At 29.7% G+C, this 25,284-nt stretch overlaps 2 protein-coding genes across 3 annotated transcripts; both read left to right on the plus strand.

Annotated features, from left to right (window-relative positions):
* Positions 1–6,667: 6,667 nt before the first annotated feature.
* Positions 6,668–8,032, plus strand: LOC135133443 (chymotrypsin-1-like). The gene is made up of 3 exons (XM_064061832.1): positions 6,668–6,784; positions 6,836–6,989; positions 7,045–8,032. The coding sequence occupies exons 1-3, from the start codon at positions 6,739–6,741 to the stop codon at positions 7,619–7,621; spliced, it is 777 nt and encodes a 258-aa protein (XP_063917902.1). The 5' UTR covers positions 6,668–6,738; the 3' UTR covers positions 7,622–8,032.
* A 10,164-nt stretch (positions 8,033–18,196) lies between these two features.
* On the plus strand, positions 18,197–19,306 carry LOC135133446 (gustatory receptor for sugar taste 64e-like). Of its 2 annotated transcripts, XM_064061837.1 has the most exons (6): positions 18,197–18,243; positions 18,292–18,414; positions 18,458–18,612; positions 18,661–18,823; positions 18,869–18,958; positions 19,008–19,306. In XM_064061837.1, the coding sequence occupies exons 1-6, from the start codon at positions 18,238–18,240 to the stop codon at positions 19,071–19,073; spliced, it is 603 nt and encodes a 200-aa protein (XP_063917907.1). In that variant the 5' UTR covers positions 18,197–18,237; the 3' UTR covers positions 19,074–19,306. The 2 variants fall into 2 exon arrangements, with proteins under 2 accessions (XP_063917907.1, XP_063917906.1); XM_064061836.1 differs by having other exon boundaries at positions 18,661–18,958.
* Positions 19,307–25,284: the final 5,978 nt, after the last annotated feature.

The following is a 25,284-nucleotide window of genomic DNA, read 5'->3' on the forward strand; positions in this document are numbered from 1 at the left end:
TGTTAAATTGCAACATTATTAAGACGGTTATCGTCTAGACAACATAACGTTTATGAGTCCATTACAATAGCAATTATCGAAAGAATAAACACTTAATTAAAAAAAACAAAAACAAATTTTCGGGTTATAAAAGGGCTCACGCTCAGTCCACGCATTCAGTGAAGAATCACAATGACAACAGTTGTTTCAAAATTCTTTAAAAATTCAGGGTTATAGATCTTGACGTGCTGTTTCCAAAAATATAGCGTGTTTATGGTCACGGAGCATATTTTGGAAATATTCGATGTGAAATTCGAAATTTTTGGAATTTCTAAAAATTTCTATATTTCAATGGACGATTCTGAAAAAATTGTTCGAGTAGTCGAAGGAATGAGGTCGAATAAAGACTTCTGGGGAGCAAAATCTATGAGAAAATGTGTTTAGTTTAATTACGAAAATAGTGGAAAATGGGTCGAAATTGGCGTAAAGGCAATTGACATTGTGAAATTTTCATTTTTGAAAGAGTTGTTTAAAAATTCTTTAAAAATTCAGGGTCATAGATCTTGACGTGCTGTTTCCAAAAATATAGCGTGAAAAATTTGAAAAACTATTCGAAGAATCTACTATTAAACGAGGCCGTAATTGACTTCTGTGGATCAAAATCTACGAGAAAATGTGTTTAGTTAAATTTCGAAATTGATCGAAAATGGGTCGAAATTGGTAGTGGGGTATACACATTGACAAATTTCGTTTTTGAAAAAGTTGTTAAAAATTCTCAAAAAAATCATGGACATAGATCTCGACGTGCTGATTCCAAAAAAATAGCCTGTTTTTGGTCAAGGTGCAATATTTTGGAAATATTCGATGTGAAATTCGAAATTTTTGTAATTTCTAAAAATTGAAAAAACTGTTCGAAAAATCTAATAAACGAGGCCGAAATTGACTTCTGTGGATCAAAATCTACGAGAAAAGTGTTTAGTTAAATTTCGAAATTGATCGAAAATGGGTCGAAATTGGTAGTGGGGTATACACATTGACAAATTTCATTTTTGAAAAAGTTGTTTAAAAATTCTTTAAAAATTCAGGGATATAGATCTCGACGTGCTGATTCCAAAAATATACCGTGTTTATGGTCACGGAGCAATATTTTGGAAATATTCGGTGTGAAAATCGAAATTTTTGTAATTTCTGAAAATTTCGATACTTCAATTGACGATTCTGGAAAAACTGTTCGAAAAATCTAACAAATGAGGCCGAAATTGACTTCTGTGGATCAAAATCTATGAGAAAATGTGTTTAGTTAAATTTCGAAATCGATCGAAAATGGGTCGAAATTGGCAAAAATACACTCAAAAATTTCATTGTTGAAAAACTTGTTTAAAAATTCTGAAAAAATTCAGGGATATAGATCTCGACGTTCTGATTCCAAATATATAGCTTGTTTATGGTCCAGTTCGATTTTTATATTTTTTTATTTCAGTATTTCCGATTTTTCAATTTTTCAATTTTTCCATGTTCCAACTTTCGAATCAAAAAATTAGAAAAATCGTAAAATAGTACAATCTAAAATGAAAAAAAGAAAAAATTAAAATGAAAATTTTTGAAAAATCTAAAAATTGGAAATCAAGAATTTGAACGATTGAAGAAACAAAAATTCGAAAAAACGAAATATATACATATTGTAAATCGAAATATTGAAAATTAAAAAAATCGGAAAATCGGATAATTAGAAATCCGAAAATTGCAAAATTGAAAAAATTAAAAATTGTAGAATCCAGGAATTGAAAAACGAAGATTGAAAATTGGAAAAATTGAATCACCAAAAAATTATAATTTCGAAAGAAACAATGAAAACATCTAATCTCGAAAATCTGAACATTCTAGAAATTTTGAAAACTATGAAAATTCCCAATTTACAAAATCTTAAAATTGTAGATATTCTAAAAATTCCAAAGTTTCCAAATGTTTGAAATATTTTTATAAAAGACTCGACACATTCTAAAAATCTTAAAGTTTTCATTGACTAAATTTTGCGAATTATAAAGACACCAAAGATGCTAAATAAAGTAAAGTTTTAGGTTTCAAATAGAAAAAACTTCCAACAGAATCTTAAAAATTGTAAAGATTTTGGAAGTATTAATGTTCCTAGAAATTATAAAAATTCTAAACTTTATATATGTATTTCTAGTAATTCTGAAGTATCCAAATTTCCAAAGATTGATAAGACTGTAAGAGCTCTGAAAACTCTAAAGATACTAAATACTCTAAGGACTCAAATGTTAAAAAGGTTTTTAAAAATATGTTTCAAATATTTCAAAGATTCTATAAATTGTAAAAAACGCATGAACAAACAAAAATCCAAAAAATCTAAAAATTGTAAAAATCTGAAGAACGCTTCCTTTAATTTTTATAAATCCTACAAGTATTATGGGTCTTGAACACCCTAATTATTACCATATACGTCTCATAGATTCTAAAGATTCCAGAAATTCGAAAAATTTCAAAGATTAAAGACTCTTGGGTCTATTAATTTTAGAAAATCTGGAAATATCTAGAAAATATGAAAAATTTGGAAGACCTAGAAATCTTGAAAACTGAGGAAAATGTTGGATTCTGGTATATCCAAAGATTGATGTTATTATAACATTTAGAAAATCTGGAATTTCTGGAAATTTCAAAAATTTACTTAATTATAGAAATTCTAAACATTTTACTGAACTTGTGAACTTGTGAAAATATTCCAAATACTGTGAAAATTAAAAGTTTTCTCTGAATTTCAAAGATTTCGAAGATTCCAAGGGTGCTAAAACTATAAGAAGTCTTTTAGTACTACATTGATATATGTGCCCTTGCGAAAATGTCAAAAAAACATTATATGGAAAAACTGACTATAAAGATAAAAAACAATTCCCGCAGTTGATAATAACTTTCAACCAATTTTTTTTTAACAATTTTGAGATTCTAGGTTGGAAATAATTTGAAAGTGCTTTGGAGTCTTTCTTTTTACTTCCCGAGCGTAAGCAAAGGAAGTATTGTAATCGAGTCCGTCGGCCGACTCTCTACTTTTACGTTTTCTCGATCTTTCATGACCCCTAGAAGACTAAGAAATAGGTCTCCCATTTCCGTCTGTCTGTCCGTCTGTCCGTCCGTCTGTCCGTCCGTCTGTCCGTCCGTCTGTCCGTCCGTCTGTCCGTCCGTCTGTTCGTCTGTCCGTCTGCCCCCGGATTTTTATTAGACAGATAATCTCCGAAAGTACTCGACCGATTGTTGTGAAATTTTGTACTTATATTAAGAATATCATGTAGATGGTAAAACGCTAACCAAAATTTGTTTAATCATCCCCACCACTAATGCGATGACGTCACTTCAAAATTGTACATAGTAAATGGGTTTTCAATTGTATAAAATAACATAGTCCTACACATGTAGTTTACAACTCTGAATCGACTTTTCACCCGAAACGTCCAGATTTTTGGAAAAAAAATCAAAATTATAAAACAACATTTTGAAATTTAATTTTTAATCTGCTAACCAGAATGCTTTGAAATGTTGCAGATGTTTTAAGGCTATAAAGAGCATCATAAATCTTTAGTCAAAAAATATTTGCTTATCCCCTCCAAAAACTTGATGACGTCAGCTCAAAAGTTTGTTGAATAAATCATATCTGAAATGTACAAAATATGATGAGTCTGTACTTGTGATCTATCACTCCATTCATATTGTTTGGATCTGCATATACAGGGTGACTCAAAAAAATTAATGAATGCGTAAATATATTTTATTGATTTAATCAGGAACTACAAAACGGAATGCTCTGACATCTTGCAGATGTTTTAAGGTTATAAAGAGCATAATAAATGTTTAGTCAAAATATATTTGCTTATCCCCTCCAAAAACTTGATGACGTCAGCTCGAAAATTTGCCGAATAAATCATATCTAAAATGTACAAAATATGATCAGTCTGTACTTGTGATCTATCACTCCATTCATATTTTTTGGATTTGCATATACAGGGTGATTCAAGAAAATAAATGAAAGCGTAAATTTATTTTACTGATTTACTCAGGAACTACAAGACCGAATGCTTCGAAATCTTGAAGATATTTTAAAATTATCATAAGCATGGTAAATTTTTGATCAAAACGTATTTGGTCGTCCCCCCTAAAAAATTTATGACGTCACCACAAAATTTTGCTGAATACATCCTATCTAAAATGTACAAAATATGGTGAGTCTCTTCTTGTGATTTATCACTCCATTCAAATTTTTTCGATTTGCATATACAGGGTGACTCAAAAAAATTAATGAATGCGTAAATTTATTTTATTGATTTAATCAGGAACTACAAAACCGAATGCTTTGAAATCTTGCAGATGTTTTAAGGTTATAAAGAGCATAATAAATTTTTAGTCAAAATATATTTGGTTATCTTCTACAAAAAACTGATGACGTCAGCTCAAAAGTTTGCCGAATAAATCGTATCTAAAATGTGCAAAATATGATGAGTCTGTACTTGTGATTTATCATTCCATTCATATTTTTGGATTTGCATATGCAGGGTGACTCAAAAAAATTAATGAAGGCGTGAATTTATTTTATCGATTTAATCAGGAATTACAAAACCGAATGCTTTGAAATCTTGGGAATATTTTAAAGTTATTATAAGCATGGTAAACTTTTGTTCAAAATGTATTTGTTCATCCCTCCTAAAAAAATTGATGACGTCACCCTTAAATTTTGCTGAATAAATCCTGTCTAAAATGCAAAAAATATGATGAGTTTGTACTTGTGATTTATCATTCCATTCATATTTTTTAGATTTTCTTAAGAGGTGGTTCAAAAAAATTAATGAAGTCAATTTATTTTATTGATTAAATTAAAGGCAACACTTATTATTAGTATTACACCCCAACCAACCCAATTTGGTAGACACAAAATTTGTTAAAGGAAAAACTCGGTTGAAACATAAGGGTAGCACGCTTATTTACATCGACTTTAACATTACAGAACTGCATTTGTTTTATGCGCTCACTTGGTTCCGCGAATGTGAAATAGACATGTTTATAATCAACCAATTGTGAATTTCACCGTCAAGAATTAAAATAAAACCCAATGTTTTATATAATAAGCGGAAGTCGAAGCAATAAAACCGATGGTCGTTTTGTTTACAGTTTCTCTGTTTGACTCTCACGTATGCTGTTACGCCTGTCATCTTAAATTAAGAATGTTTATACATACACGATTTTCAGTTGCCTCTGATACGTATACGTGAGTAAATTGTTTATTTTATTGATTATTACAAATCAATATTCAAAACGACCCAATTCATTTTCCCGAAAATTTGAGAATATAATAATTTTATTCTTAGTATTACACTACATCTATCTCAACTGATATACGTGTCCTTGCAAAAATGTTGATGACGTCATAGCAATTTTTTTTTAAATTCCCACTACAAAAATGTAATGAGAAAAAAAACACAATAGGCATGCAGTCGTCAAGTTTCCGACAGCGAGGGAAGTACTGTCTAAACTCTTTAGACCAATTTTTTCTTATAGTAATTTAATTAAATTTCTTAGAGAATACATCTGCCAAAATCGGTCTTATTTTAGCAGGTACTAGCCCCGCCCACCCGCCCTCTCTTTTCCTAGCGGGTATCTCATTTGCCATATTCAGTTTTATCCCGCCCTCTCTTTTCTTAGCGAGTATCTCATTTGTCAAAATCAGTTTTATCTTAGCTGGTAAAAGCCCCGCCCACCCGCCCTCTACTCTCTTAGAGAGTATCTCATTGACCAAAATCAGTCTTATCTTGACAACTACTAGCCCCGCCCACCCACCCTATCTTTTCTTAGGGAGTATGTCATTTGCCAAAATTAGTTCTGCCTTAGCATGTACAAATGACTAACTTTTACAAAAAAAAATGATCAAAATTTGGAAACATTACGAGCTTACTTATATCCACAAGGCAGGAATTTTGATGCTGCCTTTGTTTTTCTTCTGAGGTCAAGTAATCATTTTTATTTCCACCTCATATCTCAATTAATTTCGCTACTATCATATGTTGTTCTTCCTTTCTTTGGACTGTTTTCTAGTCTGATCTCCCCTTCTTCTGTATCTTTACAATGAAATCTCTAACTTTTCTTGCGTTTATATCGGCTTAACAGGATTCTGTGACAGAAATGTCAATCTTGACATGCGATAAATTTAGGTTACGTTTTGGATACATTTTGCAAATTTAAAAATGTCGACAATCTATTAATCTTGACAGGTGACCATCGGAAATTATAGAAAAATTATGACACCAACTTCAACTAAAAATCCAAGTTTGCCAACCACGCAACTTCAAATTTGAAATTTCATGACAAAAATAAAAAAAACGTGTTTTGAATGAACACCATGATCAACCAAATCTCAATTTTTTTGATAGCACATCTTGCCACTAAAATCTCCCTAGACAATATTTTGAACAGTCAGTATCGTCCTTAAAAAAGCAAACAGGAAAATAAAACATTATTCTTTAATGTTGAAAAAATTTAAAATTATAATACTAATGAAAATTACTAAATCAAAACAGACAGACCTTGTCTGTTAAATTGCAACATTATTAAGACGGTTATCGTCTAGACAACATAACGTTTATGAGTCCATTACAATAGCAATTATCGAAAGAATAAACACTTAATTAAAAAAAAACAAAAACAAATTTTCGGATTATAAAAGGGCTCACGCTCAGTCCACGCATTCAGTGAAGAATCACAATGACAACAGTTCTAGTCTTCGTCGGTCTTTTGGCAGCTGCGATAGGTAACATTTGTATTGTAAAGAACACATTAACTCATTAATTTTAACTTATAGCTACCCCACTAGGTATTAGTGAGCGAATTGTGGGTGGTTCAAATACGTTGGATCATCCATATATAGTTTCCATACGATGGTTCGATTCCTACACATGTGGAGGAGCTATCCTTACAGAAAAATGGGTGCTCACTGCAGCCCATTGCGTCCTTGAGTAAAACAAGCTCTTACAAAACCCCCAAATCCCCAAAATCATCAATCTTTTTCAGTACTGACACCGTCTACAGATTTTTCAATGTAGCGGCCGGCACAAACTTGCGAACTCAAGGATCCCCATCCAGGAGCCGCATATCAGATATTGGAATCCACCCCGGGTGGAACGAAAAGACGACACAACACGATATAGCTCTTCTAAAATTGAAGACACCCCTAACCCTGTCGGAATCCATAAAGACTATCCCGATCGAAGAGACATACGACAACTCTGTACGAAAATGCACTGCACTGGGATGGGGGTTACTTTCACCCACGAAGAAAACTGTCCCCATGACGTTGCAGCAAATAACAACGACCACCGTTCCTTATCAGAAGTGCAAATCTTTGTTTACACAAGTCGTGGTGGATCCTTTATCACAAATTTGTACTTTAGCGGGAAAGGGAAAAGGTAGTTGCTTTGGGGACTCCGGAAGTCCTCTGGTTTGCAGTAAAAATGGCCGTGATGTTGTGGTTGGGGTATTTTCCTGGGTGGCTGGAAGGGCGGATGAATGTGCTGTAGGATTACCAGATGGTTATACAAGAGTGTCTTATTATGCTGAGTGGATCCACGACTATATTAAGAAACATTAATTTGTCAAAATATTCTATAAATCATTAAAAGTCATATTTTTATAGGCATTATTAAAGAGTTTTTGTGAGCGGCGTGTTCTTGAAGGAGAAACCTTTCGTAAAAATGTGATATCAAAAGGATTAAACTCGAGTAGGGTATTGGCACAAAACTTAAGGGCGCCCAGTAGCAGACCGAAAAAGATCGACATTTCAATTGATAGATTATGTCTAAATCTCTGGGGAAGAAACAATATTTTTTAAAATAAGTCATTGTTTAGTGTTTAATTAATCGTTCATTTTTCGAAGGAAATTGCATTTTTAGACGAGGAGAGAGCATGTTTCGCTTCAACTTTTATATCACTGCAAAGACAGTATTGAGCTCCATGGGGAAGAACCGGTCATTTTTGTTTAAAATTTATATTTATCAAAATATTTGCTTGATTTATGGTTCAGTTTGAACTCATAAATACTCTTAAATTAGCCGACGAACATTGTTGAAACTCTTTTACAAATCGACTTCTTTCGTTGCTGACATAATTTGATTTAAAAGTATGTAAATTTTTATAATTCTACTAAAATATTTTCTTCCAAAAAATTATTTCAATATTGTTTGTAATCTGTCATTTTATATATGAATCAATACAAAAAACTGACAAGATTTAGATTCGCATCACTTCACTAACCAGTTATTTACCTGAACAATCACATTTATTTAAATTTAATTTTTTGATACTCTTTTCCGCAACACCTATGAGGTAAAGTATTACAGGGGCGGTTTTTTACATGGTATCTCCAGTAGACCTATTCCACTATTACTATTTATTCCTGCGAATGCAAATAAAAATGTTTAAATTTCGACTCGGAGCTCTCCAGGGCTGATTTTGAGGCGATTTCTCGCAAGTGGACACGTACCTCGAGAACTTGTTTGATCCACAGACCGGAGCGCGCTCAGGCCAATCTCGACTCTAAGCGTCCAGAATTTCTGCGGGACATGGTTATTATTTAGATGCTTTTATTTACAAACATATATCACATCTCACATGTTTCACTCGATTTTGACATGCACATATTTTTTGGTTAACTAAGAATTAATTCTTTAATTGTGTTTGATACGAACAAAATGTCCTAAATTAGTGGAATTACTAGTGGAATCGTAATCCTGCAATAGATTTTTTTTGGGGAAGTACAGTTATTTTTATGTTTTAGCAGCATTGTGTTCTATATTTTTTAAAATTTGCATATTTTTAGTCACAATTTTGGTAGTTATTTTTTACTTTAAGTTTTAGTAATAATAAATAATCCAAACATGAAAAAAACAAAAAAATAAAAATTGGAAAATCTAAAATTGAAAAATCGGATCATTGAAAAATCGAAACATCGAAAAATTGGAAAATCAAATAAATTAAGTACATTCGGAAAACGTAGGAAATCGAAAAATTGAAAAATGGGAATATCGAAAAATCGAAAAAATGAAAATTAAAAATTAAAAAATTGAAAAATTTAAGATTAAAAAAATCGGTAAATCGAAAAGTTGAAAAATCGAGAAACTGAAAAATCGAGAAACTGAAAAATTGAAAAATTGAAAAATTTAGGAATCGAAAAATCTAAAAACTGGAACATTAAAATATGAAAAAATTGAAAAATGGAGAAATGGAAGCTTCAATAAAAAAAAATTGAAACATTTTAAAATTGAAAAGCGGAAAAGTCGAAAATCCAAGAAATCGATAAATCCAAAATGTAAAAAATAGAAAAATTGAAAAATCGGATAAATGGAGAATTCGGAAAAATTAGGACATCGAAAAATTGGAACACGAAAAGTCAAAAAAACGAAAAATTAAGGAGCAATCGAAAAATCGGAAAATTAAAAGATTGGAAAATTTAAAAAACCAGAAAATGATAAAATTCACAAAATTGAAGTATTGAAAAACAGAGAAATAAAAAACTGTAACAATCGAGAAATCCAAAAACCGAAAAGTCAAAAAATTGTAAAATCGAAATTCAAAAAATCGAGAAATCGAGAGGTTCAAAATTTAAAAAATCGAAAAATTGAAAAATCGGATAAATGAAGAATTCAGAAAAATTAGAAAATCGAAAAATTCAAAAACGGGAACATCGAATAAATGGATCTAGAAACCCATAAATCGAAATTCGAAATATGAATAAATTACTGAGTTGAGAAGTCGAAAAATCGAAAAACTGAGAGATCGAAATAGTCCAAAATTGAAAAATCCAAAGTAAAAATTGAAAAATTGAAGATAAAAAAAAACAGTAAATCGAAAAATTGAAAAATCGAGAAATCGAGCAATCACAAAATTGAAAAATCGAAAAACTGGAAAATAGAAGGATTTAAAAACCGAAAAATTGTAAAAACCAAATTTCAAAAATTTTAAGAATCGGAAAATTGAAAAACCGAGATGTTAAGAAATCGAATCGAAAAATCGTAAAATCGAAAAATTGAAAGATTTTAAAATTGAAAAGTCGAAAAGTTGAAAAACCGAGAAATTGGGAAAACCAAAATTTAAAAAATCGAAAAATTGAAAAATTGGATAAATGGAGAATTCGGAAAAATTGAAATACGAAAAGTCGAAAAATAGAAAAATGGAGGAGCAGCCGAAAAATCGTAAAATTAAAACATTGAAAAATTTTAAAAATCCAGAAATTCATAAAATTCACATAATTATCGAAAAACTGAAAAATTGAAAACTTGAAAAATCGAAAAATCGAAAAATCTAAAAGTCGAAAAATTTTAAAGTCGAAAAGTCGAAAAACCAAGAAATCAAGAAATCCAAAATTTTAAAAAATGGAAAAATTGAAAAGCGAAAATATCGAAAAACCCATAAATCGAAAATCGAAATATGTAGTCCAAAATCAAAAAAACGGCAATTAAAAAACTGAAAAATTGGATTTGGCTACTACTGAGACTGATTTTGGCAAATGATACATCCTTTAAGAAACGATAGGGCGGGTGGGCGGGGCTAGTACTTCCTAAGATAAGACTGATTTTGGCAAATGACATACCCTCTAAGACAATAGAGAGCAGGTGGGTGGGGCTAGTAATTGTAAAGGTAAGACTGATTTTGGCAAATGATATACCTTCTAAGAAAATAGAAGGCGGGTGGGCGGGGCTAGTATAATACTGATTTTGGCAAGTGATGTACTCTCTAAGAAAATTGAAGTGTTGAGGTATGCCATCATAAAATTTTAAATAGGTTGCCAACCTGTTAAAAAAAATACCAAATATTAAAAATAATTAATTTATAATTAATAATCGAAAGATCGAGAAATCGAAACATCAAAAAACTAAAAAAAAACTAAAATTTAGATGTTCAAAAAATTAAAAAATAGAAATATTGAAGAACTGAAAAATCGAGAAATCTAAAATTAAAATATTGAAAAATTGATAACTGAAAAATAGAAAAATAGAAACATCAAAAAATCGAAAAATCTGAAAAATTGGTGAGTCTTAAATTAATAAAAAAATGAAAAATCGAAAAAACAAAAAAATCAAGAAATCGAAAAATAGAGACCTGACAAACTTAAATACTGAAAAATCACAAAAATTAAATATCGAAAATTAAAAATCGAGGAATCGGAAAATCTAAATAAAAAAAGAAAAACCTAGATAGTAAAAAATCGATAAATCGAAAAATTAAAAAACTGACGAATCAGAATATTGAAAAATCACAAAACTAAAATCGAACCATCGAAAAATTGAGAATTTAAAAAGTCGAAAAATTGAGGAGTCGAAGCATGGCACAATCTCAAAACTGAAATATCGAAAAATTGAAAAATCGAAGAAAAATTCAAGAATCGAAGAATTGAAGAATGGAAAAACTGAAACCAAGAAATCGAAAATTCAGAAATGTCAAAAATTGAAAAACTGATAAATCGAGAAATTTAAAAATCCAAAAATTTAATCGAAAAACTGACATCGTAAAACTGAGTAATCGAAAAACTGGAAATCGAGAAACTGAAAAATCGAAAATTGGAAACACCAAAAAACCGGAAAAATTGAAAAATTGTGGAGTCTTAAATTAAAAACAAAATTGAAAAAGGAAAAAATCAAGAAATTAAAAATCGAAAAACTGACGAACTAAAATACTGAAAAATCACAGAACTAAATCATTGAAAAATTGTAAAATCGAAGAAAAATCGAGGAGCAGAAACAGAAAAATCGAAAAATCTAAATAAAAAAGAAAAATCTGGATAGCAAAAAGTCGATAAATTAAAAAATCAAAAAACTGAGGAATCAAAATATTGAAAAATCACAAAACTAAAATATCGAGAAGTTGAAAAACCTAAGAAAAATTGAAAAATCTGGAAATCGAACCATCGAAAAACTGAGAATTTAAAAAGTCGAAAAATTGAGGAGTCGAAGCATTGCACAATCTCAAAACTGAAATATCGAAAAATTGAAAAATCGAAGAAAAATTCAAGAATCGAAGAATTGAATGGAAAAACTGAAATCAAGAAATCGAGAAATTGAGAAATTGAAAAATCGAAAATTCACGAATGTCAAAAATTGAAAAACTGATAAATCGAGAAATTTAAAAATCCACAAATTTAATCGAAAAACTGACATCGTAAAACTGAGTAATCGAAAAATCTAAATAAGAAAAGAAAAATCTGGATAGCAAAAAGTCGATAAATTAAAAAATCAAAAAACTGAGGAATCAAAATATTGAAAAATCACAAAACTAAAATATTGAGAAGTTCAAAAACCTAAGAAAAATTAAAAAATCTGGAAATCGAACCATCGAAAAATTGAGAATTTAAAAAGTCGAAAAAAAAAGATGGAAAATCGAAAATTTTAAAAATCCCGAAAATTGAAATATTGAAATATAGAGGAACTGAAAACTCGAGAAATCAAAAATCTAGAATTTTAAAAAATTGAAAAATTAAAATATCGAAAAGTTGAAAAATCGAGAAATCGAAACATAAAACAGCCGAAAAATTGAAAAACCCAAAGTTTAAAAAACGAAAAACTGAAAATCGGGAAATCCAGAAGTCGAAAAATCGTAAGATTAAAAAATCTAAAAATTGAAAAATCAAAAATCTGCGAAATCGAAAAATTGATACATCAAAAAATCGAAAAATTGAAGTATTGAAGAAGTGAAAAATCGAAACTTTGGGAAGAAATGGAAAAATAAAAAAAGATTACTTCAGAAACGGAAAAACTGAAAATTTAAAAACGTCAAAATTTGAAAAATTCAAAAAGAGGATAAAAATTGAGAAATTGTATCATTGAAACATCGGAAAATTGAAAAATCGAAAAATAACAAAATGGAAAAACCGAAAATTTAAAGAATGGAAAAATTGAAAATGTCCAAAATTGAAATATTGAAAAGTTGAATCTTCTTAAGTTGACAAATCGAGAATTCGAAACGCCGAATAATCTCAATAATGTATTTATAAACCACATTTGCTAATTTTTCGATTTTTGAATTTTCCGTTTCTTCAATTTCTCAAGTTTTTAGATTTCTCGAAGCCTTCATTTTATACTTTTGCGTTTTTTCATTTTGATTTTTCAATTTTACAATTTTTCTGTTTTATAACTTTTCAATTTTGTTTATTCGGAAAGTAGAAAATGCGAAAAATTGAAAAATCGGAAAATTAAAAAATTGGAAAAAATTGAAGAAACAAAAAATTGCAAAATCGATAAAACGGAAAATCGAATGGAATTTGTTTTTACGATTTTTTAACTTCGATTTTTTAAACTTTTTAATCTGTATTTCAATTTTTCGTTTTTGGAATTTTCTGTTTCTCATATCTCTAGGTTTATCGATTTTTTGAGTTTTTCGATTTTTCCGTTTATCTTTTTTTTAAGTAAATATTTCAATTTTGAATTTTCCGATTTCGGCCTATTTCGATTTCTCGATCTTTTGAAGTCTCAAGTTTTCGATTTCTAGTATATATTTTAAATTTTCGATTTTTTAAATTTTTCATTTTTCCCTTTTACAATCTTCATGTTTCGATTTCCCGATTTTAATTTTTTAATGTGTTTCAATTTTTCCATTTTTGGAATTTTCGATTTCTCATATCTCAATTTTCCAATTTTAAAAATTTTTCGATTTCTCGATTTTTAAGTTTTCGCTATCTCAATTTTAAACATCGCAATTTCGGGAATTTTTCAATTTCTATATTTTTCAGATTTTCGATATTTTCATTTTCCCGATTTTGTAATTTTCATTTTCTTGATTTTATATCACAATTTTTTATTTTTCCATTATCTTTATTTTTTCAATGTTTCTTTGGATTTTATAATTTTTTGTTTGTTCAATTTTTTCCATTTTCAATCTTTGATTTTTTAAGTCCTTGATTTCCAATTTTTTTATATTTCGAAGCTTTCATTTTGTACTTTTTCAGTTTTACAATTTTTCCATTTTATAATTTTTCGATTTTGTTTATTCGAAAAGTTAAAAACCCGAAAAACTAAAAACCGAGAAACTTAAAATTCTAAAAAAAAATTAATGAATCGAAGAATAGGAAAGAAGAAAAACCATTCGAATTGAAAAATTGGAAAATCAAAAAATTGTAAAATCGAAAAATTATAGAATCTTGAAAATTGTAAAGTCCAAAAACTGTGACATTCAAATACCGAAAAATTGAAAAATTCCAAAAACGAAAAACTGAAAAAGTGAACAACTTTAAAAATTATAATTATTAGGAGTGTTACATAATTAAAATGAAAACTAGAAAAACTGCAAATGAAAAATTAAAAAAACGGAAAATTGAAAGCAGAAAATTGAAAAAATAAAGAAAATTAAAAACCCACAGGAAAAATTGACGAAATTAAAGACTGTAAACTCGTGAAATTTGCAAACTCTAAAATTTGAAACATCTAAAAGTTGGAAAATCAAAAACTGAAAAATCAAGAAATCGAAAATTTTCAAAAATCGAAAGATTGAAAAATCGTAATCTTGGAAAATCGAAAAACCGAGGAATTCAAACTGAAAAAAGATCGAGAAATCAATATGTCGAAAAATCTACCTAAATATCTAAAATTTAAAAAATAGAAAAATTACAATAACGAAAAATTTAACATTTACAAAAAACACAAAATCAAAAAGTCGAAAAATCGAGAAATTGGGATATGGAAAAATGAAAATTTAGAAAAACCAAAAATTGAAAAGCATAAAAAAAATTAAAATCGGGTATATTCGGAACGTAAAAAAAATAAAACCGAAAAATTAAAAAACTTTAAATTTAAAAATGCGAAAACTTGAAAACCGAAAAACTGAAGAAATGAAAAACCAAAAAATCGACAAATTGAAAAATCTCAAAACTGAAAAGTCGAAAAATTGAAAAACCCAAAAATCGATTTGCGGTAAGTCGAAAAATCAAAATTTAAAAAGTTGAAAAATGAAAATATCAAAAAACTGAAAAATAAGACATTCTCAAAATTGAAATGTTGAAAAATTGAGAAATTGAAAACTTGAAAAATCCAGAACCGGAAAAAAGAACGAAAAGTAAAAACATTTTAAAATCGAAAAAACGAAAAATCGAGATGTAAGAAATCGAAAATTCCAAAATCGAAAAATTGGAATACACGTTAAAAAGGTTAAAATCGGGAGATCGAAGCATAACAAAACATAAAATCGAAATATGGAGAATTTTAAAAATCTAAAAACTTGAAGAAATAAAAAATTGAAAAATGGAAAGGCCGAGAAGTCGAAATTAAAAAATTGAGACATCAAAAGATCCGAGAAATGGAGAAATCGAAATAGCCCGAAATCGAAAAACCGGAAAATTTAAAACTGAAATATATATTTAAACTAAAAAAAAAACGATAAATCAAAATATTCAAAATTCGAAAAATCAGAAATTTTAAAAATCGAAAGATCGAGAAATCGATATATCAAAAAAGTGAAAAATTTTAAATTAAAAAATTGGAGATATTGAAAAATCCCAAAATTGGAACAACGAAAACTTGAGAAACCGAAAAACTGAAAAATCAATAAATTGTAAAGAGGAAAAGTCGAAAAATCAAAGAATTGATTAATAGAGAATTTGAGAAATGTAAAAATGTTTTCTTTTTAAATTGCAAAAATTGTAAAACTGAAATATCGAAAAATTAAGTAAACTAAAAATCGAGAAATCAAGAAATCGAAAAATTGTAATTCAATTTTGCTTTATTTTTCCACAAAAATTTCGAGTTCGAAGATAAAAATTCAACACGGATTCATAGACCATAGGTACACTGTTGCTTTTTTTTTAATTTATATAACATTTATTTGACAAAATTGTAGAACTGAAGAAACGAAAAATAGAAACATAGAAAAACTAGAAATCGAGGAAAAATTAATGAATCAAAGAACGAATTAAATCGAGAAATGTTCGTAAAGTCCAAAAACTAGCATTCAAAGATCGAAAAATTAAAAAATTCCAAAAACGAAAAATTGAAAAAGTGAACAACTCTAATAAAAATTATAATTATTATTACATATCTAAAATGAAAATTAGAAAACCTGCAAATCAAAAATTGAAGAAACGAAAAATTGAAAACAAAAAAAAATTGAAAAATCCAAAAACTGAAAAATTTCAAATTGAGAAAAAGAAAAAATATAAAAACATTTTTATTTTGATTTTTTTCCCATTTTTATATGATTTTCTGTGCTCTGTTGTCCCATTTTAGTCCGTTTTTGAAGACTGTTTGTTCTTTTTTAATTTACTTTTTTTATCTTTTTTGAAACCTTTTTTATTGTATTTTTGTCACTTTTTTAGTAGCCACTTTTTTTGCATTATTTTTCTCCATTTTTATTGACTTTCTCTTTCACTTTTGGTTGTCGCCTTTTTTTGTTGAATTGTTTTGTCCTTTGTTTTTGTAGTCTTCTTTGTGGACTTTTTATATTACAGTTTTTGCCTCCCTTTTCCAGTAACTTATTATAATGGTTTTATTCTCATTTTTTGTGTGCTTTTGGACCTTTTCACTTCCCAAGCATAAGCTAAGGAAGTATTGTAATCGAGTGCAGGTGACTGGCTACTTTTATGTTTTTCCGACGTTTCGTGGTTCCTAGAATAGGAAAACGTAGGTCTGTCGTTTCCGTCTGTCTGTACAACAGTAAATGATATTTATGTTATTTAAATTTTATAAGATAACATACTCCTCCACTTGTAGTTTATGAATCCGTGTTGAGTTTTTACCCTCGAACCTTTACCTTTAAAATGAAAATTTGTGGACACAGTACTTAATAAGTCCGGCAAATAGTTATCCTGTACTTGTGGTTTATTAATCCGCCTTGATTTCTATCACGATTACTTTACAAAAAAATTGTCTGCACGTATACAACCTCCTTCCTCTAACAAAATCGCTGACAGACGACAGAAGGCAGACAAACTGAAACGGGAGCCCTACTTTTTAGTTAATTTATTCACCTCCACTGCAAACTCAAAATTAGTCAAAAATTTTCAGCTACAAATTTTTAAATTCCACACTGCTCTTACAAATATCGTTATCTTACTATACCTACGTACTAAAAGTTCATCTAATAGATAGCGTTTTTTTTTTAATTATATCAGTTTAAATAGCAACAAGTGCATTGATAAATTAAGCCGATATTAGTCTAAAACAAAATTTAGAGTAATAGATTGCTTACCGCTAAACCGTGGCAGGGTGTACAAGCAAACAGTATGTTCGAGACTAATGTTGGTTTTCCTTTTTCGAACCAACTTTTTTTTAATAACGGACCACCAAAGACACCCCTGACGGTAATTATTTTCATTTATTTCAACCAATATTTTTTAATACTTTTTTTAGATAGACGCTACTTAGCCAAAGTGGAATTTTTCTTTCATCGATTCCATAAAAATACCTCGTAAAAAATAAATGCGTTAGATTTATCAACCCACCCCGAACATTAATGTTTTCAATTATTTGCTTTTCCTCAAACCGTGTGATTATCACCACGCCACGACCATCGACCATTAACCATTTTATTCAAAGTTGTTGACTTGTTGCCCAGCCATGATTTATGTTAGTCAGGACAAAAATAAACCAATTCCGGGGAAATCGTTCCACGATTCTTTTAATTTTTTGATTAAAGTGGCCAATGGGTTGGGTTTGTTGCCCCTAAATGGGCTATCATCGGTGGCCGAAATCAAGTTCCAGTGGAGGTCTTTCAAAACCATTTATACCATCCTGGCTACTGCTATTTTCGTTGCTAACACGATTATTTGCATGATCAACTGGACTTCCGTCCGGTTCAACTTTCGGGTGCTTGGTAAGCCAAATTTTTGACGAAATTTGGGTTTATTTGGGTTTTTAGTGCGACAAATCAATCAAATTAACGCTTTTACATGCATGATTTTGTATTTGCGTCTGGCGAAGAAGTGGCCGAAATTTTCCCGACTTTGGGATGAAGTGGATAGGAAAATGTCCAAGGTGTATGGCTATCCCAAAAATTTGGACTTCAGAATCAGACTACTAAGTATCATAGCGCTGATTTTATCGTTTGGTAGGTGTCATAAATACGAAAACAAGTTGTAGAAAGTTGTTTATAGGTGAATTCTTCCTCCTACTTCTCTACCAAGTCATATTTATCATCAGACACGACAAACTCAGCTTGAAAAATTACTATTTACTCGCCTTCCGGGAGTGGTTTTCATTGGTTCCTTTCAATGGCCTGGCAGCCTTTTTCATGACGGTGAAAACATTTACAACGTCGGTAAAAATAAACATTGTTGTTTTGTAGGCCACCAGTCTGCTCGGACATTTGATTTGGTCGTTTAATGACCTGTTTATAGTCGCGATTAGTTCGGCCTTGGCCCTGCGTTTCAAACAAATAACAAATCGATTGTGCCTAGACGAAAAAAAGGTGAGAAAACTTGTACAATTCCCGAATAAAATTTTTCTTGTAGTCGAACTCCAACAACTACTGGACCGAAATCCGCGCTGACTACGACCGCTTGGTCCACTTATCCAGGAAGCTCGAGAAGTACTTTTCCCACATCGTGCTGCTATCCTACTCGGCGAACATTTTTTTCCTGTTGATCCAACTGTCGAACGTCATTGGGTAAATCAGCGACGTTGTAAACGTGATTGGGAAATGTCAGGTTTTTAGGCACTTAAACCACGAAGTCCAAATTTTGTACTACACCTATTCGTTTTCGTTTCTGATTTTGAGGGTCGTGATGGTTTCTTTGTACGGGGCTTGGATTATCGATGAGAGTAAAGGACCGGCGAATATTCTTCATTGTGTCCCGTCGGCTACTTACAATCTAGAGGTAAGCCAAATTTTTTGGGCCAGATTTTCCAAATTTGAGTTCCAGATTCGGCGACTTTTGCTTCAAATTAGTTTCAACGATGTTGGAATCACTGGAAATAGAATGTTCAAAGTGACTCGGGGGCTGCTACTAAATGTATTTTTTTTTTGGTGTTGAGAAAACTGTAATTAATTTGCATTTTCAGGTTGCTGGTGCTATTGTTACGTATGAACTCGTGATCATTCAATTCAATGACACGAAAGTCCAGTAGATGTTATTAGATTAGCAAGAAAGTGCAGTGTTTGCATTTGCGTCATGTAATTTTTTAATCGATGCTTTTAATCTCTTAGGTGTAAGTTGATCTCACGCTAGAGACTGTTTTAATGTAGATTATCGTTTCTGAGGGTGCCAGTGTTAGTTTATGTGTAGCTTTAAATGTTACAGGATATTAAATTGGTGTTAGTATTCATTGTGGTACAACTAAACGACCATTAAATCAGGTTGGTTTTGTTTTATTTTGAAAGAGAAAATGATTTTTAAGGGTGAAAAGTATTTTTTTGTAGTACATTTTGCAATTCACAAAATATTCATTAATTGTAATACTAATTAAATTAAATAATTATTTATCTATATGTATATCAATTTATTATAATTTTTGGAAACGTTGCCCAAAAATTTCCAAAAAGTTCTAAAACTCGACTTGCCTGTTGGAAAAATATCGCGCCAGACCAAGATTTCTGGAAGATTCAATTTCAAATTCAAATTGTTAAAATATTCCAAAAAATTACCATTTTTCATTTTCGCGAGTCGGAAAAATGAATCCGAAAAACATTTGTGGAGGTTGAAAGTGCTCAAAAATTCACAAAAAATTCTAGACGTGCTAAATGCAAAAGCATACTATTAGTGTGTTTTAGTCCCGGACCAAGATTTTCTAAATATTCGGTTTCAGACTCGAATTTTTAAGATGTTCCAAAAATGGCTATTTTTTCTTATTTTGGATATTCTGGATAAATACTACAGAAAAATCTTATTATTTGATGTACATATATTCACATTCGATCCATTTTCGACGATTTTTAAAAATTTCGAAAAATCGAATTTCACTCTCAAGATCTATAACATTCAAGACGACTTTTTCAAAAATGAAAGGTTTTTGGATTTTTTGATGTTTTCATTTCTCGACTTTTCGATATTTCAATATTTCTATTTTTCAATTTTTCGAACTTTCAAATTTTAGATTTTTTAGTTTTTTGATGTTTTGTTTTCTCGATCTTTCGATTTATTCGTTATATTGATTTTTAATGTTTGTTTTTTTCTTTTATGATGGCATTCCTGATTGTCAAAATAATATTTAGAAGAGCTGCTATCATCTCATCCAATCTAAGCGTTTTTCGTACCTGCTCATGTCAAAATTGACTATAAACTGACTACTAGCACGGATACCAATAATTCAGAATTGCCAACACAAAAATTTTCAAATTATCAGTTTTCTCATGTTATTAGATACTAGCCCCGCCCACCCGTCCTGTCTTTTCTTAGAGAGTATATCATTTTCCAAAATCAGTCTTATCTTAGCAGGCACTAACCCCACCCACCCGCCCTCTCTTTTCTTAGAGAGTATATCATTTGCCAAAATCAGTCTTTTCTTATCTTTTTCAAAAATTTTCCACAATGTATGCAAATTTCGGCCCATTTTCGACGATTTTCAAAATTTAAATAAACACATTTTCTCATAGATTTCGGATCGCAGAAGTCACTTCCTGCTTCATTTCTTCGATAACTCGAACCGTTTTTCCAAAATCGCTCACTGAAAATTGCAATTTTTAAAAATCTCAAAAAATTCGAATTTCACTCAAATATTTCAAAAATATTGCTCGGTGACCCTAAAAACCCTATATTTTTGGAATCAGCATGTCAAGGTTTATAAGCCTGAATTTTTTGAGAATTTTTAGACGACTTTTTGAATTTTTTGAAATTTCCATTTCTCGATTCCTCAATTATTCAATATTATATATATTATGTTTTTCGAACTTTTAATTTTTATATCATTTGCCAAAATCAGTCTTATTTTAGCAGGCACTAAACCCGCCCACCCGCCCTTTCTTTTCTTACAGGGTGTACCATTTGCCAAAGTCAGTCTTATCTTTTTCAAAAATGAAATTTTCCACTATGTATGCAAATTTCGGTCCATTTTCGACGATTTTCGTAATATAATTAAACATATTTTCTTGTACATTTCGGGCCACAGAAGTCACTTCCGGCCTCATTTCTTCGAGAAATCCAACCGTTTTTCCAAAATCGCCCTTTGAAGTATCGCAATTTTTTAAAATTTCATAAAATTCGAATTTCACTCCGAATATTTAAAAATTATCGGGCCGTAACTTTAACCGCGCTATATTTTTGGAATCCGCACGTCAAGATCTGTTAGCCTCAATTTTTTGAGAATTTTTAGACGACACTTTCAAAAATGAATTTTTCCACTGTGTATACTTCCACTTAGGCAAATTTCGACTCAGGTCGAATTTTTCTATGAAATGAAATTTTTTAGTTCTTCGCTTGCTTACTTTTGGAAAAACAGCTAAATTTTTTAGATTCTGCCCGTTTTTTAAGGTGCCAAATACCCTGGTCCAGAACACCAGAAGTAGCATTTTCTATACTACTATGGTAATGTTTGGGATATTTTAGAAATTTTAATTTGAAACTGAATATTTCAAAGATCTCCTAAAATACCCTCGAATTTTTCAGAAAATTTTAGTCAAATTTTTTAAAAGTTCAGTTTTCAGTACTCCCCTTTTGAAAATATTTACCTTTTTTCAGCCACTTTCGAAAATTATTCAAAGAGACTTTTTTGTAGATTGGAACTTTATTTACGGCTTCTTTAAAAAAATCTTAAATTGTCAGTTTTTCTGTAATCGCTAAAAATAAAAATAAAAAATGCCTATTTTTGGGTATTTTAAAAATTTGAGTTTGAAACCGAAGATTTGGAAAATCTCAATTTAAAATTTAGCACAAACCATTTTTTTTGTTGATTTCGACTTTCAGAAGTATTCTTCGACGTCATTTTATGAAAATTTTTCCAAATTGACAAATTAAAAGATGATAATTTTTAGAATAATTAAAAAATATGAATTTGAAACTGAATACTTATTTCGAAAATATTGGTCTGGGACCATAAAGGCGCTATACTTTTCCAATGCATATTCTCGATTTTTTTTTAATTTTTCGACAATTTTTCAAAAAGCTTAAATTCCTCAATGAAGTTAAATTTTTTTAGGTCTTCTTAGGTTACTTGCCTTTGCAAAAACAGCTGATTTTTTTAAGATTCTGCCCCTTCGGCCTTAACCCAGAGGAGCATTTTATATACTACTATGGTAACGTTTGGAATATTTCAGAAATTTAAATTTGAAACTGAATATTCAGAAAATCTCCTAAAATTTCCTATAATTTTTTTGTAAATTTTTGGTCAAGTATTTTAAAAATATATATTTATTTTGAAAATTATTCAAACAGACTTTTATGAAAACTTTTAGAATTTATTTACGGATGGCTTAAATTTTTAAAAAAATTTCCATAATCAATAAAAATCAAAAGTGTCAAATTTTGGGTATTTTAAAAATTTGAGTTTGGAACTGAGTATTTGGAAAATTTCAATTCGAAATTTAGCAATAAACATTTTTTTGTTGATTCCCATCTCCAGAATTGTTTCCGGCCTCATTTTTTTTAAGTTCTGACATTTTTTCGAATTGCCACAATAAAAAAAGCAATTTTTGGGATATTTAAAAATTGGAATTTGAGTCTGAATATTTTGAAATCTAGGTTTTGAACCATAAACACGTTATATTTTTCAAATCAGTAGGTCGAGATCTATATCCTGGAATTTTTTGTAAATTTTTGGCGTATTTTTCCAAAATTCAATTTTTCAATACCCTTATGAAAATTTCGAATTTTTGACTGAAAAGGTTTTTGCAAATCTTAAAATTTTGACTTTTTTCTAATTTTTCTGTTTTTAAATTTTTCTATTTTTCAGTTTTTCGATTTTTAATTTTTTCGATTTGTTGATTTTTTATTTTAAATTTTTTTATTTTTCAGTTTTTTAATTTGCGTTTATTTGATTGTTGGACCGTTTCGATCTCTCAATTTTTCGATTTTTTTACTTTTCGACTTATCGATTTCTCGATGTGTTGATTTTCGTTTCTCCATGTTTCCATTTTTCGATGTTTCGCTTTTCGATTTTCCAATTTTTCAATGTTTCCAGTTTTAAATTTTTCGATACTCTAATTTTTCGTCATTTCAGTTTTGGAATTCCTCGATTTCTGGATTTTTTTTTCATTTATCCGATTTTTTGATGTTTCGGTTTTTAGATTTTTCAATTTTTAAATTTTTTGATTTCTCGATTTTTCAATTTTTCTACTTTACGATTCTTTGATTCGATTTCTTGACATCTCGGTTTTCCGATTTTTAAAATTTTTGACGTTTTTAAATTTTCGATTTTTTGATTTCTCAATTTCTCAGTTAATTGCTCTTTTGGTGTTTCGACTTTTCGATTACTCGACTTCTCGATTTCTCGTTTTTTCAGTTTTTCAATTCTCGAATGTTTCCATTCTTCAATTTTTCAATTTTTGACGTTACGATTTTTTTATTTCCAAATTCTCGATTTTTCGATGTTTCGCTTTTCGATTTTACAATTTTTCAATGTTCCCAATTTTCAATTTTTCGATACTCTAATTTTTCGTCATTTTAGTTTTGGAATTCCTCGATTTCTCGATTTTTGAGTTTTTTTTTTCTTCATTTATGCGATTTTTTGATGTTTCGGTTTTTGGATTTTTCAATTTTTAGATTTTTCGATTTCTCGATTTTTCAGTTTTTCTACTTTACGATTCTTTGATTCGATTTCGCCATTTTTAAAATTTTTCAATTTTTCAATTTTTAACGTTTCTGAATTTTTGATTTTTTGATTTCTCAATTTCTCGGTTAATCGCTCTTTTGGTGTTTCGACTTTTCGATTACTCGACCTCTCGATTTCTCAATTTTTCAGTTTTTCAATTCTTCAATTTTTCAATTTTTAGATGTTGATTTTTTTATTTTCAAATTCTCGATTTTTCGATGTTTCAATTTCTCAATTTTTCAATTTTTCGATTTTTAATTTTTCTTCGATTTTTCAACTTTCCGATATTTTCGTTTTATGATTCGCAAGTACTAGCCTCGCCCACCCGCCCTCTTTTTTCGTAAAGGGTGTATCATTTGCCAAAATCAGTCTTATCTTAGAAGGTACTAGCCCCACCCACCCGCCCTCTATTTTCTTAGGGGGTACGTCATTTGCCAAAGTCAGTCTTACCTTAGTATGTGCTAGCCCCGCCCACCCTCCCTCTCCTTTTTTAGGGGTTATATCACCTGCCAAAATCAGTCTTATTTTAGCAGGTACTAGCTTTAGAAAATATTGCTCCGTGACCCTAAGCACGATATATTTTTCGAATCAACGCGTCAGGATTTATAACCCGGAGTTTTTTGAAAATATTGAGACCACTTTTTCGGTCGAAAAAGTCGTAATTTTCATAAGAATGTTGAAAAATTGAATTATGGAAAAGTAGCGCAAGAATTTCCAAAAAATTCGAGGATATAGATCTCGACGTACTGTTTCGAAAAATATAGCGTGTTTATGGTCCAAAACCAAGATTTTCAAAATACATATTCGGACTCAAATTCCAATTTTTAAACAGCTCAAAAATTACCATTTTTATTCTGACAATTCGGAAAAATGTTAGAAATTTAAAAAAAAAAATGAAGCCGAAAAACCTTCTGGAGGTCGAAATCGACAAACAATTTTTTTTTGCTAAATTTTGAATTTTTATATACCCAGAGATAGGCATTTGTTATTTATCGATTACGAAAATATTGAAAATTAAAAAAAAATTAAGCCATGCGTAAATAAATTCTGGAAGTTCCAATCTACACAAAAGTCTCTTTGAATAATTTTCGTAGACGATGGGAAAAAGGTAATTATTTTCAAAAGCGGAAGTACTGAAGAACTGAACTTTTAAAAAAATTAACCAAAAATTTTCAAAAAAATGAAGCCGAAAAACACTTCTAGAGAACGAAATCAACAAAAAAATGTTTTTTGCTAAATTTCGTATTGAGATTTTCCACATATTCGCTTTCAAACACAAATTTTTAAAATACCCAAAAATTTTATTTTCATCGATTACGAAAAAACTGAAAATTAAAAAAAAATTTAAGCCATCATTAATAAATTTCGGAAGTTCCAACCTACAAAAAGTCTCTTTGAATAATTTTCGTAGGTGGTGGGAAAAAGGTAATTAATTTCAAAAGGGGGAGTACTGAAAAACTGAACTTTTAAGATCTTGACCTAAAATTTCCAAAAAATTCTAGGATATCTTAGAGATTTTCGAAATATTCAGTTCCAAATTCAAATTTCTAAAATATCCCAAACATTACCATAGTAGTATAGTTTTGAAAATTTGATT

The sequence above is a fragment of the Zophobas morio genome, unplaced genomic scaffold (assembly GCF_036711695.1).
Source record: "Zophobas morio isolate AGI-343-1 ecotype UQ-CSIRO unplaced genomic scaffold, CSIRO_AGI_Zmor_V1 ptg000022l, whole genome shotgun sequence".
In the NCBI taxonomy this organism is placed as follows: domain Eukaryota; kingdom Metazoa; phylum Arthropoda; class Insecta; order Coleoptera; family Tenebrionidae; genus Zophobas; species Zophobas morio.